Below are 12,310 nucleotides of genomic sequence, written 5' to 3' on the forward strand. Positions count from 1 at the left end.
TATTTGTTTTTTTTTTACCTACGTGGCACACAATATTAAACTCGTGTTAACGTTATAGCCACATGGTATGCCCAACTACACACATAACACACTAAATAATTAATGTTAATTTTTTTATTTTTTCATATAAATTAAAAATCCTGAATCATAGTTTTTTTTACCGACACTTGAAATTGCACTATCAAATTACATTCGTTAATTTTGTTTATATATGACATATTTTTTTTTTTAATACTAAAAAAATGTAAATCTCTTTTCATTGGTCAAAATAATGTTTTTGTATATGTTATCTCATAGGATGAATATTAGGATAAAAATTTTAATGTGAAACGATGAATTTTTTTTATAATCTATAACTATAACTAAAGTAGAAACCGCTGACGTCATTTTTCCTCAAACCTGGACACGTGGCAACTTATTATAAAAAGTTTTCCCGCCCAAAACTGTCTTGCATGCTATAAAAATATTATATAATAAAAAAATAAAAAAAAAAGAAATTATTATCACTTCATAACTCTTGATACAGATTATTAATAATAAACTACTTTTCCTAAAATTGAGGGGTACGTGATGTTTTCTATCTTGATAAACATTAATTATCATTATTATTTTTATACGAAAAAAAAAACTTAATCTATAATAATAAGCTACTTTTCCTAAAATTGAGGTGTACATGATATTCTTTATCCTGAGCACAGGTACTAATCTTATCAGATTGAGTATAGTTATCAACATCATAATTTAAAAATTAAAACTTAAATCAATTAATTTTATCAACATCATAATTTAAAATTTAAATCAATTAATTTTTACTATAAATAGATGGGCATCTTACGAAATCATAACTTATCCATTTTATGAAAATACGTATTACCTCTGTTTCGCAAACATTAGTATGCATCTCTTCTATTCTTTATTTTCTTAATTAAATGAAAATAAATTCCTTTTATCATACACTTGATTTTTTTTACTTTTACGGAGTATCTACCATTACTTACATTGTTTACATTTGATTTTGCAAGGTTGACAATCAAGTATTAACATGGCAGAAGGAACCAATTACGTGGAAGAAATTACACCACTGATGGGGATCATGACTATTAAAATAAGAATTGTACGGTTGTGGAAACCTTCAAGTTTTGAAAATCCAAATAAAGATGGCAGTATTGAAATGGTATTTTTAGATGAAAAGGTAACCAAATATCTAATACTAAATAACTCATACATCATGTTTTTAATATACTCTAATCATCTTATCCGATTTTTTGTTTGTATGTATAGGGTGGTAGAATTCAAGCTACAGTTAAGAAGTCTTTGATTAGAAAATTTTCAGATATGCTTGCAGAAGGCCAGTTACGTATCATTAGTAATTTTGGTGTTGGGGAAAACACCGGAGATTTTAGGGCAACACACCATCTCTACAAGATTAATTTTTTCTACTCAACAACTGTTAATGTTTGTGAAGAAAACTTATCCATCCCTATACATGGGTTTAACTTAGTATCATTTGATGATATATTATCAAAAAAATTGGATGATAAGTTCCTGATAGGTAAGCTACTAAGCTATATAACTCAATCTATTTACTAATATTTAAAATATTCTATATACTATGAATATATTATAAAATCAATTTTATAATCATGGGATTTTTTTTATTGATAGACATTATTGCTCAAGTTGTGGTAGTTGGTTCCATTGAAACTATTGAACGAAATGGAAAGGAAACTAAGAGGCTTACTATAGAATTGAATGATATAAGGTATATTTTCTTGACTTTGACACTTAATATATTCTATCAAACTACATTTTTTGACGATTTATATAACATGTATGGTTTCATGAATATTGCAGGGCTACAAAACTGACATGCACTTTATGGGATCAATATGCAGAAGATGTCTTCAACTTTTTTGAAAATAATGATCTAATGCTTGCTATTCTTATCCTCCAATTTGGAAAAATTAAGGAATGGAGAGGTATCGAAAAAATATTCAATTATTATTCACAAAATGATTACATATATAATTATTTAAATAAACTTATGTCATGTGGTAATTCATAGGTGAAATGACGTTGTCAAACACATTATTTTCTACACGAATATTTTTAAACGCAGATGACATTGATGATATTGCTTTATTCAAACAAAGGTTAGTTCATGCATAAAGTTATCATATGATGCTTCCCTTTACTATTTTTAATTAGATATAGTCCAATATTGGCTTTCGTTAATGTAATTTGTATTCTTTCAGACTTGGCCAAAATGCAGAGAATGCTTCTGTTCGTAGGCTCACACAACCTACCCAAAGCTCAATCTCTATGAGTGATGAATTTCTTCAATTGCATGACAGAAAAACATTAGATGAGATACCTGAAATTGACAAACCAATATACTGTATTGCATTGGCCACAATTGTAAGTCTCCAATTGGAACATGGATGGTATTATTTAGCATGCAAAAAATGCAACAAGAAAGTAACAGAAGACGATGAAAAAATATTAGACAATGATGGTGAAAAGTCAGCCACTACTTTCTTCTGCAAAAAATGCAACAAATCGATTGTTGCTGAAGATGTAATTCCAAGGTTGGTATATATGTATATAGATATATTACACAATATAATTATTCATTTCAATTTATCAATGATGGAATTTGATATAATAATAACCTCATACAAATTTTAAACCAGGTTCAAAGTTCAAATCCGAGTAATTGATGAAAGTGGTAGTGCATCATTTGTCATGTTCGATCGGGAAGTAATGTCTATTGTGCACAAGTCTGCTTATGATTTGAAGGACTCTTTATCAAAGGTGCAGTTATAGTGTGGATATAGGAAGAAACTTAATCAATCATCTATGTTTAAGAATGGCTATACTAACTAATTACTGACTAACTATATAAATTTTCTAGGTTGATGATAGTGATTCATGTCCAGAGGAACTCAACAATCTTGTGGGAAAAAAGTTTCTTTTTAAAGTTGAGATTTCTGATTACAACCTCAAGCAAAATTGGGAAGTTTATGCTGTAAATAAGATGAGTGATAATGATGACCTAATGCAGTCTTTCTTGAGTACTTCTACCATCACTAAGGTTTATATTACTTCGTATATTTTTGGATAAGTTAATTATTTTGCTGCAACTTGATATATGCAATTTTTTTTCTTACTTGTGTTTTTCTTCTTCATAGGATGATGCTTCAAATTCTATATCAATCAACTACGATGGACATAAAGCAATCGCTGACGTTGAGAAGGTAATCCTGATTACAACTACTTACAACAACAAATTTCAAAAAAAATAAAACATAATTAGAAGCATATTATTTACAAAATTTATTTACTTATGCTATAATTTGTAGGAATCAATTTCATGCGTTGAAGATAATGATCAACTGTCAGGGTCATCTCCTAGCATATCAATTAAACGATCAATAGAGGTTGATTCATGTGACTTTGAAGCTGAATTATCTACCACTAAGAAGAAGAGGGTTGAAATCAAGATTGAAAAGGATGAGAATTGATACATGGGCTGCAATGAAATTTATATATTCTGGAATCAGACATCAATAGGCTGTCTCTTTTGTTATGATGAATAAATTTAGGATTATCTTTTGAAACCTTATAAGGTTGATGTTTATTGTTTATGTTTAATGATTATGATTTTGGAATGACTAATTTTCTATGCATATGTCTCTTTTGTTATGATGAATAGTTTTTGGAATTCCTTTTGAAACCTTATAAGGTTAAGGTGTTCTATGTTTTTTTTAATGATTATAATTTTGGAATGACTAATTTTATATGCATGATCTTTACTTTACAATTACTTTTCATATAACCTAAAACATAAGTGGAAATTATTCCCTTATTATAATGCACTGACAAAAGTTGTAGAAAAAGATAAAGATTTGAAATAAATTTGTTCATTGGAAATTACATTAACCTCTTATAAAAATAGCTAATATAGATCCATCCTTTAAAAATGGTTTCATGATTTAACATTGACTAAAGTAATGCTTAGACTTGAAAACATTTAAATGTGCCTCAAAAAGTTCAAATTGTAGCAAAGGTGAAATTATCTCTACAGCAAAATACTAGATTCCATGTTCTTAAATGAAACTTCATCATATAAATCACATTTACTTTTACATGAGTACATTATTTGTTATAAATAAATAAATTACTAAGATACTTTGCTAGAATTGTGGATCAATAATTAGGTAAAGGAAAAAATTAAATGTCTCAAACTATTTCAGAACGAATACTAATAATATTTACATAGGATGCCAAAAAAAAAGAAAAAAAAAGGGAATGAATTACGACATAATTAGAATGAATTAATACTAATCTCCTTTTACATGGGTACAAATATAAATAAATAATGGCAACAACTCTTCATATATTTTTCCCTCTTATTGTTATTGTTTTTACTAAAATATTGACCAATAAGAGGTTTTATCTTATTTAGTCCATCTGTTCAAGTGAACTTTGTTGTAATCAATCGTTAATACTAATCTTCTTTGTTGTAATTATCACTTACATGATTTTTTGCACTTTGTTGTAATCTTTATCAACAATTCACCAAAAACCAAGCGTTCATTAAATATCTAAGTTTGATGAATTGGTTTTATCTTATTTAGTCTATCTGTTCAAGTGCAGCTTTTTCCCTCCCATTTTTTAGTCAATTGTTCAAAATTTCAGTTGGTTAGTGCTAATATATTTTCTTTTTCTCCTCATCCCTCCTTATTTCACCCTAACTCATTAGAAAAAAAAACAGTCATTTTTTGAATAGTAAGAAAAATCAATCGTTTATCAATGGAGAAAGACAACCAAAAAATGGCAAGGATGAAAAGAAAATTGATATTGACCTATAAGAGGCGTAAGACCAACAATACATTAATGCAAGGTATTATTTCCATCTATAACTCAATTATTTTATCATAAACATGTTTGTTTTGCATTTAATTTGCTTACATGAAACTCAACAGGATGCATTGCAGAAAATTATTATCCGAATTCAAATCAACAATTCATGGGAAATTCATCTATGTTTTCTTCGCACTCTTTTGAAAATAAAAGCATGTCCAGCTTTCCACTGAAAGACATATCAAATAGTACGTTAATTTAATTTCAATTTATCATATAACACCTATATTTGTTTTATGTTATGAGACTAACCTTAGAAAATTAATTAGCTTTCATGACACCTCCATCAATAGCTTTGACACACTTGCGTGGATGTTCTTCATCCGAGCAATCTTTACCAAGTAGTGGTATCGTCAATACCAGAAAACAAGTGATTCAAAGTGCTTCTACTATCAGCCATGTTGTAAAGAACATATCAAACGTAACTGAAGATTCAAGACAATATAATCTTGATGCTACTCTATGCAAAAAATCATGTAAGTGATAATTGTTAATTTAAATTTTATAACATTCAATTTTATGTAAAAAATATTAACTTACATATTTTGATAAATATTATAGTTTCCAATAAACCTCAATTGACAATATTGGACCGTCATGAATGTCGTTCTAAAAGTGGTCAACTGAGCATTGGATATAATGCCTTAAGCTCTGGAAAGCATATCATTAGAAATGACACTTTCAGCCGAACAATCTCCCAGTAAGTCCACTTTCTACTCACTATTTTTCTAATCTAAATTTTTTATATATTGTTTATATAATAACACTATACCCACTTTATTAATGGCACCCTAAATGGTACCAGTCACACCTTTATCAAGGTATTCCTGTCAATATCGTGCCCCTGTGATCAACCATGATAAAACTACATTGCCGTCAACAAGCTACAACATAAATGTTTGTAGAGATGCAACTCCGGACAATCAAATCATTGCAGTGGACGAAGTGCATGAGTCCATGATTACAGTTTTTGCCTTAAAAATCACTAAGTACTTTTGTAATTTTTTTTCTTTTAATTTGGTTTTAATTTAAGTGAGCAGTCATAACTTAAACTACATAAGGTCTTTTTTCAGAAAATGCGGAGAGTGATAATGATGTGGAGAGTGATAATGATGTGGAGGAGGATATTGATGATGTTTCAATGCATACAACAGGTTTCTTCTTACTTTAAAATGAAGCACATTTACAAGCATCTATTCATACACAACATTATAATTTTTTTGTCATCATAATTGCAAATTAATTATTTATATTCATGTTAGGAGAATATTGGGATATTGGAGATCCAATATGGGCATGCACATTTTGTGGTGCAAGAATGTGGTATGAAGAGAGAGTTCGAAAAGATAGAAGATCATCTCAACCTAAATTTTCATTGTGTTGTATGCGTGGGAAAGTAAAACTACCTTTATTGAAAGATCCTCCTCTAATTCTAAAAAGGTTTCTTGAAAATAAGGATGCTAAAAGTAGATGCTTTATTAAAAATATCCGTCTCTTCAACATGATGTTCTCTTTCACATCAATGGGTGGAAAGGTGGATTATTCTATCAATAAAGGTCGTGGGCCATATGTGTTTAGGTTACATGGACAAAACTACCATAGGATTGGAAGTTTACTTCCGAACCCAGGGTCATCTCCAAAGTTTTCACAACTTTACATACATGATACTGATAATGAAGTTTCGAACAGAATCTCTTCAGTGAGGTTAGTTTGATAAAATATTTTTAACCATGAGAATATCTTACTAATATGAAACTTTGGTCCCTTTTAATTACTATATATCCCCTAATTTTTTCTTTTATGTTTTGTGTAATTGATATAATTACAGGCGAGATAACTCAGATGCATATGATGCTGATATTGTTGAGGATTTAAAGAAAATGCTAGATGAGCATAACCCACTAACTCAGTCATTTCGGATGGCAAGAGATCGATTTGATTCAAATGAGTGTGAAAATATCAAGCTAAAGCTGATTGGAAGAAGGGGTACAGATGGAAGGACATACAATCTTCCAACTGCTTCAGAGGTAGCTGCACTCATTATTGGTGATATATACAGCTTCCATGATGAGAGGTGTCCCAGTAATGTTAATAAGAAACATTAACCAACCTGAGGGCTTGTGCAATGGTACTAGATTACAGGTAATTCGGCTGGGCAACCATGTAATTGAGGCGAAAATCATCACTGGAAGCAATATTGGGCACAAAGTATTCATACCTCGCATGGTTTTAAGCCCATCAGATAACCGATTTCCTTTCAAAATGCAAAGAAGGCAATTTCCATTGGTTCTTTGTTTTGCAACGACGATAAATAAGAGTCAAGGTCAATCCCTTTCACATGTTGGACTATATTTACCAAGACCTGTGTTTAGTCACGGTCAATTATACGTCGCAATTTCAAGGGTGAAATCAAAAAAAGGATTGAAAATTCTTATTTGTGACGAGAAAGGTCAGACTGTTTGTACTACTACTAATGTAGTATACAAGGAGGTTTTCCAAAATTTGTGACAAGGTATTGCCGTAAACTATCTAATATTTTTGTAGAAGAAATTAAAAGATTTGTCATTTTTAACTACATATTTTGATGATTTCTACAGTAACGTGTTTGATATTATTTCTGATTTTTTGCTACAGACATTGCACACATTCCATCACACATTCCGTTAAGCAAGAAGGGGTTGTCGACCTTCCCAAAAGAAGGTAAATCAAGAGCTATAAGCTTATTATAGAACTAATTATTGAATTATAATTAATAATACAACTATGCTCAATTGCTATAATCGTTTAGAATAAACAATGTCAAAAAAGTTGATACTAATATCATTAAAAAGCAATCCTTATCAAACCAAGACTATACTTTGAGGAAGATACATATATAAAACAAAGCAGATGTCTCATGATACTTATTAATTAGCTAATATCAAGATTACTCTTATCAAACTCTGACAATGATCCAAAATTGCAATTACCAAATTTTTAGGAGTGAAAATAAAGTACACAGTACCTTATTTTCCAGAGCAAAATAGCATGTTAAATAATTTAAGTGGACTAAAAAATTATATGAATGTAAAAAACATGATTCTTACCTTTCAATTAAACTTTCTGCATGCAGGAATCGAATCGAGCTTCGACATTAATAAGGCTTAAGATCTCGGATCTGAATCTCCTGCGAGTATGATATGCTCATGTTCTACAATTTCTTGAAGAGGAAAAGATAAAATATCTGAAATTTCATTGTTCGTACAATGGACTGGATCTATCACTATATCTAATTTTGAATTAAGATTGTTTATTGTTCTACCATGATCATATCATTTGACTCAAGAAGGATAAACTTTTAGGAAGTTGGTTTTATTTTGTTTGGGGTCTTTTTTTTTAAGTGTTTATTTTTTATTTTATTTGGTAGAAGATATGTCAGAACTCAGAATAATGGTAAATGGGTTTGCTTTTCCTAATTTACTTGGTGGGAGTTGCATCTTAATTCTTTTTCCTTTATTTTACTACTTAGAGTTACATCTTAATTTTTTTTCCTTTATTTTACTTAGAGGTTGCATCTTAATTCTTTTAGTAATATTTTTATAGTAATTTATTAACCAACAATTTTTTTTTTATTATTGATGTTTAGAGATATATAAGAACCGTGATAAAAAAAACAATGTTATGATCCCTTAAATCGAAAATGAAGTTTTAATCACGCCTCACTCTCACAAATTAATTTAATTATATGTTAGATATAAAATGTTTAACCGTGCATCGCACGGGTACTAATCTAGTTATAATTATCTAAAATAAAATACAAAGCTTTTCATTGGACGAAATAATATCTTTACTTCTATTATAATTATAAAAGATGAATTTTTTTTATAATTATAATTATCTAAAATAAAAATTTCCTATATTATAGACGTGTAACTTGTATAATGGAGTATGTTCGTACTCCGTATGAAGTATAGTTCAATCATACACCGAGAAAGGGGAAAAGGAAATACGTAGTATGTAGAAAGTGGTACAAGGGCGGAAATGTGATTTCAGGAACAAATTTACTGTAACTAGTTGAGCCATCGCACGCGACACGCGCGATAGCCTAATAAACACGGAATGAGTGTGATTAATGTTGTCGTTAAATAGATGGGCCGTACTAATCTAATTTAGCTACTGTATGTAAAGGATGATACAATATTAGTTGATTTTGTGTTAAAATCGGGTTTAGATGTAGCTAGGTATTCAATGAGAGGTCGTAAAATTTGTAAAAATTTGAATCTTATTATTGCTTAAGATTAGGAGATACGGATTTATCGTAGAGCGTCATAAATTCTTGATGTATGGTCTAATGTTTATTGAATATCAATCTTAATAATTTTGTCGTATTGTTTTAAAGAAATGTTATGGTGTGTGACAAATCATTGTCTAAAAATAGAAAAAACGATTCACACACGTGTGTATAGATATTGTGCATATAAGGAAAGTTACGAAAAGCGACTTTCTAATAGTTTGATGATGTCACGGGCCCAAGTCATAATTGTTAACTGTTACGAAATAATTGTTAACTGTCGATAATTTTGAGTCTAAGACTAAAAATGATGATAGCCCAATAAACTAATATTAACTGTCGATAATGAGGTAGCGTAAGTGAATAATACTAATTGTTGTTTTATCGTTAAGGAGTAGAAATAATTGTTATTGTTTTGTTAGGTTATAATTTGATATTTGATGGAAAATGTAAGAATAATAAAGCGTTCTGTAAAGTATAGAGATGTTATTATTCATATTGTCTATAAGTATATAAAATTACCTCACATTTATAAAAATTACTCACCCATAAAGTATTTGCTTACCTTTATAGAATTTATTAAACCCTAAAAATCATACAAAATTACCCACCTATAAATAGTTTTCTCACCCTCTAAATGTCATATACAATTACCTCACTTCAAAATAGTTTGCCACCTCTAAAATTCATATACAATTTACCTCCTAAATAATTGTTTACCCATACAGAATTGCTCTTCTTTAAATAATTTGTTCACCTCTAAAGAATTTATCACTCCTAGAAATCATATTCAAATTACATTACCGTAAAACAGTTTGTTCACCTCCTCATAGTTTGCTCATGCCTAAGTAATTTGCTCACCCTTAAAAAATTGTACACATCATCGAAGGCTACATTTTGTACCACATATTCTTTGTTGAAATAAAAGCTACCTTTGATTAATTATAAAAAGTACTATCCTCCGTTACACATCACAATTCATCTTGCTTAATTGGTTCTAATTTCAAATCCTGAGATCAAGCAATATTCATTTGGTCGGTATCCTTCACTGGCTTCAAATCCTCCTTAATATTGTTTTAGACTAACATGATCAACCTGCAACATAAAATAAAATAAGCAAATAAACACTACCACTTTCCTGCCAAACATATTGAAAAATTTGAATTCAATGAAAATAAACTCATTACCATATATGATTATATTTATTCATGGAGCTTGAGTATAAAATCTATAAATTCAATGAAAATAAACTCTTACTTAATGTCGTGACTTTGCATCAATCCAAAACATTAAAAAGCCACAACGTTTACTGCAAAAAACTTTTTCATTTCTATGAGCTAAAGTAAATTCGAGATTTTCTTACAATTTTATAGAAATTAGATTTAGATTATGATGAATAAAGTAAACATGATCTATTTAAGCTAAAAAAATTATAGTAGTGGAGAGAAGCTCATTTTCTATTGGTACTGATAAAAAAATTAGCATAAATATAACTCAGTTAGTATTATAGGGGTTACTCGGTCACTGAACACCCAAAAAAGGAAAACAGGCTTCTAATTATGAAACGGAAGAATATTATAAAAGAATAAAGTAAAACCTATCCCTAGTTTCCCTTATTGCTCTATTTCTTTCTCTTTCATCCTTATTGCTCTCCCGTAGCCCTCTTTCTCACTCTCTTTATTTCACTCGCTTTTTCTCCCAATTCCTCTTTCTATCTCTCCATCTCTTCTTCCGGCTCCTCACTCCTGGGCCTTTTTTCTCGCTCTATATCTCTCTCCCTACCTCTCTTTCTTTCTCTCTCTCCTAAGTCTTAAACCTTCTCTTCTCTTCTCTCGGTGTGCCCCCTCCTCTCCTTTCCTAGCCTACCCTTTCTTCCCTTTTTCCACCTTACCCTTTCCCTCGCTCCTCTTCCCCCCTCTCTTTCTCCCACTCCCCCTCCCTCCTTTCTATGACGATTCTACCATACGGTTGAATTTTTTTGCTCTACAAATATTTTCTAGTAAAATCTAAATTACAAACAAACAGAATATTTTTCTATAAAGTAGAACAATTGTTCACCTTTAAACACACAATCAACCTCTTACTCCTCAATTCAGTCATCAAATTAGCCTCTCAAACTTCCAAAACCCTATAAAGTATGAAAAATTATCTTGACAATATTACCTTAAAGCAGTTGCACTATGTGGAAAAATATAATAATAGAACCATATAGATCTATACTCCTTTTCCTAAACTCTAAAATTTAAAGGCCTCTACTGAGAGCCAAAGATGTCACAACAGCTACCATCAATCTTAAAGTCAAATCTTGACAAGCCTCCCAAAGGTACCGCTAAACCAAGTAAGAAAAATAAGAGGATAGGTCAAGGTTTATATGACATTAGCTTTAACTGGATTTGATATGCATAGAACATAGAGCACCATAAGAACCGTTTGTTTTATGTTCTGGTTTCCATTTTTCAAAAAAATCATTTAGTAGTCAATTAGTGTGGCAAGACCCTTTTCATTGTCCATAGCTATCATGGCAATGTCTAGAACAACTATTAATGCATATTAAAGTCAGCTAATCCACTAATTTGTCCATTACCCCCTTCTTGATTCCAAAAGCTTATACACAACCATTAACCATTAAGCTAAACCCGTCAATTAATATAGCTTACTTTAATTGGGACAAATTATACAAAGAAAATTAATAACACTTATTCAGCTAGAGCTAAGGGGGTAATGTTCTTATGGAGCTGAGATAATGAAAAATGATTAATTAAATATGTGCAGCCGTATCATTATATTATTCCCTTACCAAACACAAAATTCAAACACCCAAAAAACAAAATCTAAAAGCCCAATAAACATATTTATACAGTAAATACAATAAAAAGGCATTACTCTAACAAAAAATTCTGAAATAATATACCAATATATATTCCTGAGATTTCAGGTCCTCCGAATTCGAATTCTCGCCGGAATTGGCTTCTTAGGCGTGAAAATTGCCCCCTGACCTGCATATGTTAATAGAATTCAATTAAATGACTTATACAATCTTTGGTATATAACATCACTAATTACAAGTATTAGTTCAATATTCCAAAGAAGATAAATGGCATTCAAGAATAATAT

The 12,310-nt window shown here is 30.0% G+C and overlaps 1 protein-coding gene across 1 annotated transcript; it reads left to right on the plus strand.

Moving 5' to 3' along the window:
* The first annotated feature begins 1,042 nt into the window (after nt 1–1,042).
* Nucleotides 1,043–3,524, plus strand: LOC145575201 (replication protein A 70 kDa DNA-binding subunit A-like). Its single transcript, XM_081633101.1, has 10 exons — nt 1,043–1,192; nt 1,282–1,552; nt 1,666–1,762; nt 1,855–1,979; nt 2,066–2,153; nt 2,256–2,588; nt 2,694–2,814; nt 2,915–3,094; nt 3,192–3,257; nt 3,363–3,524. Exons 1-10 carry the CDS (start codon nt 1,043–1,045, stop codon nt 3,522–3,524), a joined length of 1,593 nt encoding a protein of 530 aa, XP_081489227.1.
* Nucleotides 3,525–12,310: the final 8,786 nt, after the last annotated feature.

The sequence above is a fragment of the Chenopodium album genome, chromosome 13 (genome assembly GCF_948465745.1).
Source record: "Chenopodium album chromosome 13, dcCheAlbu1.1, whole genome shotgun sequence".
Classification (NCBI taxonomy): Eukaryota; Viridiplantae; Streptophyta; class Magnoliopsida; order Caryophyllales; family Amaranthaceae; genus Chenopodium; species Chenopodium album.